Raw genomic sequence first — 4213 nt, forward strand, 5'->3', positions numbered from 1 at the left:
ATGCGTTACGCTTGTTTGTCCCGGACAAGGTCTGGCTCTGCCTCAGCCTGGAATGGTATTCATCGAACCCGAGATAGTTGCTCTTCTGGGCGAGGACCCTGTCCTCACCTATCATCGCCAGCCGAATCCCGTCACAGCACAGGTCGCCTTGTTCGCCATCTCCTATTCTACGGTTTTGCGCATTCTACGTATCATACCCGAAACCACTCGAATCCAGCTGCTCGGTGCTTCGCTGGGTGAATGGGTGGCCGCGACTGTTTGCGGGGTGATGCCTTTAAAACAAGCATTGCAGATCGTGCGCCTCCGTGCAAGACTCATCACTGAAGGCAACACAGGCAAAATGTTAGCTATAAATGGTTTGACCCTAGAAGATCTATCACAGCTGCCGAGTGGCGTCGAAGTGGCCTGCGCGAATGCTGACAAGCGCATCGTTGTGAGCGGCCCACCTGAGTCGATTGAGAGCTTCAAGGCCACACTTAAAGTGCCTTGCAAAGTGCTAGATACTGCAGGGGCGTTCCACTCGACATACGTTGACCGAGCAGTGGCCGTATTGGAGAAGGAGATTCCAGTCCTCGTTCCGGACCTTAGGAAACCCTGCAAGTACAACCTCATCAGCACCGCCACGCATGTCGATGGCGAGTGCGATTTCGCTTCTGCTCGGTATTGGTGCCGCCAGACAAGACGAACGGTGATGCTTGGACGCGCCCTGAAGGAGGCCGGCGAAAGTGGAACGATGTTCATCGATGTGGGGCCTGGTGCGGGCATGAGAACTCTTATTCGCGAATGTGTGCCGAGCGCCGCAGTCCTATGCGCGGCGCGCTACTACGACAAGACTGATGACGTCCTGCGCGGTGCAATGTGGTCCAAGGGAATCCTATCCAAGCACCGGTGCCCGAAAAAGAGGGGTTGTCGAGGGTTCTCTCATTGCCGACGAGAGGCTGGAGACGAACTAAGTGCTGGCCGGCAGATCGAGACACCAGCAGAGACTCCCACCCAGCATCGTCTGCCTCTGACGTGACCAGTATGATGTACATTGAGGACTGGAAAGACCTTCCGGTAACTCCTCCTTCTCTTGATAATGGACCTTCGAGGGAGCTCGCTGGTATCCGCCTCTTAGGACGGGTTCCGAGCTGCGGGGATGTCATGTGGTGCCGAGATGTATCTGAGTTCGACGTCGTGGTGAAGTCGCTCGGTCGAGCCATCGTAGTGGTAGACGCCGAAGACGATAGTGATCCTATAAGTCTCCTCGGCGATGTTATCAAGTTTGTACAGGAGAGTTTGATACCGAACGGCCGTCTGCTCTCCCACATGGACACGTTCTTGGTGATACGTGACTGCCAGTGTGCAAGCTCAGTCGTGGGTTTCGCAAGGTCGCTCATGTCCGAACATGGTTCCAACCTAGGCTTGAGGATTGTCCGAGTTCTCGATATGAAGAACTTGCCCTCGTTCATCGAGTTGCCCAGTTTAGGGGAGTACAAAGTGGCAGATGGTACTGTTAAGCTTCGGCAACTCTGCCGTAGTCCGCCAGCGACGCCAAGGGCTGACCTCAGCCAGCAGCTCGGTGATGGTGTCATTGTGATTACGGGCGGCTTTGGTGGTCTTGGGCAACTCGTTGCAAAGTGGGCGGCTGACAACATCAGCTGCAACAAGATCGTTCTCCTTGGCCGAGCAGCCTCCTCGTCGCTGAGTTCGCTCAGTCTGCAGTGCCCGGTCGACGTACGGATCGCTGACGTCAGTAACAGTGCTTCCCTTATCGACGCCGTATCTGAGTATCGTGGGATGGTGACTGTCGTTTTCCACTGTGCGGGTGTGGTGGAAGATGCTGTTGTTGAAAATGCTCCCTCTGACTATCAAGAACTCTACCGAGCTGTTGCCGCGAAAGTTCTCGGCCCAGTGAATCTCGTGAAAGCGCTAGGATCGGGTCCTCGGTACGTGTTGTTCTCCTCGAGTTCAAGCGCATTCGGCAATCCTGGGCAGTCTGTTTACGCAGCCGCCAACTCCGCCTCCGACTACTTCGCGGAGAAGTCTTCAGCTGACGTATTGTCTATTCAATGGGGTGGCTGGTCTAAATCGATCGCGAGCAGTATGTCTGCCAAATACAACATCAATCCTACAGCAGGGGAGCACTTCTTACAGCCTCGTGAGGGTCTCCAAGCCATGGGCAACCTCTTGAGCAGTCTCGTCGATGGTCATCTGAAGTCGAGGAGTGTAGTGGTCGCGAATATCTCTGACTGGCAAAACTATCTCAGCGCTGCAGGTCTACCGCGAGAGGCTCCATTATGGGCTCAGCTCCTGCCTAAACCTGGTCCTGATTGGGTTCCTAGCATTGGTCAGGTGGCCGCAAACTGCAGGTTGAGATGGATGATCGATCATGCAACGGAGGGCGGCGTTGTTGTACCCGCGACGGCGATGATTTTGTGGCTCATAGGATACCCTAGGGCTTCCACTGGTGGTCTTGAGCAGGTGGCCTTCCACAAAGTGCTTTGGGTTGACAAAGGCCAGCATATCGAAACAACGCGCGGTGAAGTCCGGGATGGGGAAATTGTGTATGCCTCTGCGACCAGGAAAGAGAGCAAGCGTGTTGGCCCTAACTACGTACGTCGAGCTCTGACAGAATCAAGCTCCAGATCGGGCGACAGTTGGACTGAGGTTGATGTTGCTGATCTCTACCAGCATTTTGCTGATGCGGGATTCCCTTATGGCCCATCGTTCAGACTGTTGAGGTCTGCCAAACGATGTGAGGGCATTGTCGTGGCCACGGTGAGCGATGGACGACACCTGGCCGCCGTGATGGATGCGTGCACTCACGCTTGTGCGCTACTGGACCCTTCCGCTTTCGGCGGGTACCCCAAAGCCATTCGATGCGTCCATTTCGAGACGGAAACTCCTGACGGCGAGGGCGGCACTGACTGGGAAGTCGTGGTGAAGAAGTCAGGGGTCAACGTGCTGGCTTGCAGTTTCGACTTGGTCCTTCACCAACCGAGTTCTGGACAGTGGATCACGTTCGAAGGCTTCACTATGCAGACGACAATGCCTACGAATAGCCTCTATGTCTATCGCCAGGAAGAAGCTCAGACCCTCGGTATCGACGACGTGAGGAGCCGCATTTTGAACTCGGGAATCATGCGACCAATGATCGGCCCGATTGACATCCCTGATGAACACAGTGTTCCCCAACAATATGGTGAATACGTCATAACGCCGTCTGGCAACGGTAACTTGGATGCAACTTTCGCTCCTGTTCGAGTCGACGACGGCATCGTTCCTCCCGGTAAGGCCCAGCTTTTTTCCAGAAGGTGTTAGTCCTCATAATCCCTTACTTCAGGCTCCGTACGCGTTAGGGCTCAGTACTGGGGTCTGTCTTTCCTGGATGCTCTCGCAGCTACCGGAGCGATGCCCATGTCATTTTTCGGCGGTGAACTCTCAGGAGTAGTCACTGCTGTCGGCGAAGGGTGAGTTATGACTAGAGCGTTTACTTTCTTTGTCTTACTCTCCATAATGGCGCTCTCCTTGAAGCCATAGAAGATGCGATATTTGGCTTTCCCATCATCAGAGTTCACCACGTCAAGCCAGGCGAAGTTGTGGGCTGCGTCACCCTGGGTGCCAGCGGATTGCACTCCACAATTCTCCTGCCAGCCAGTTACTGTTGCAAGGCAAGCCGCTCTTCCATGACGTTATCACACCGTAACGATGCAGGTCCCGCCTAATATCGGTCCAGCAGTTGCAGCAGCGCTTCCCATGTCTTATGCTACGTCAATTCTGGGTAGGTCGTGCGTCTGGATTTTCCCACCCTAGCGTTGTCCTTAGCCCTTGACTATCGCGCTGGTCTCGACCGAGGCCCCAGCCGGACGGTTCTCGTACACTCCGCTGCCGGCGGTGTTGGCCTGTCTTGCATCGCCATTCTCTCGAGGCGCGGTCATCACATTATGGGCACATGTAACCTGAAGGACGAAAGAAAAGTTCGAATGTTGGAGGTAGGCTGCGGCTGTTGGGAATAACCCGACCAGTGATCGACTCGAAATTCTGCACGCGCTTTCATCTCTATTGCTCGCTCATCTCTCAGGGGCTTGGTGTGTCTGAGATCTTCGATAGCCGTGACGCATCTTTATGGTATGTTCCGATGATGGCTGGTAAGGCCATGCGACCAGACGTCATCATAGGTGCTCTTGATGGCGATCAGCTGTCGAGGTAAGCGTCCGCGCATTCAGCCGAT

The 4213-nt window shown here is 54.8% G+C and overlaps 1 protein-coding gene across 1 annotated transcript; it reads left to right on the forward strand.

Annotated features, from left to right (window-relative positions):
• Positions 1-52: 52 nt before the first annotated feature.
• On the forward strand, positions 53-3707 carry Pmar_PMAR008603 (hypothetical protein; the record flags this gene model as incomplete). Its single annotated transcript, XM_002767613.1, has 4 exons — positions 53-851; positions 1118-3271; positions 3326-3452; positions 3554-3707. 4 exons carry the CDS (start codon positions 53-55, stop codon positions 3705-3707), a joined length of 3234 nt encoding a protein of 1077 aa, XP_002767659.1.
• Between the last annotated feature and the right edge of the window lie 506 nt (positions 3708-4213).

This window comes from Perkinsus marinus (assembly GCF_000006405.1).
Source record: "Perkinsus marinus ATCC 50983 genomic scaffold scf_1104296970418, whole genome shotgun sequence".
NCBI lineage: Eukaryota > Perkinsozoa > Perkinsida > Perkinsidae > Perkinsus > Perkinsus marinus.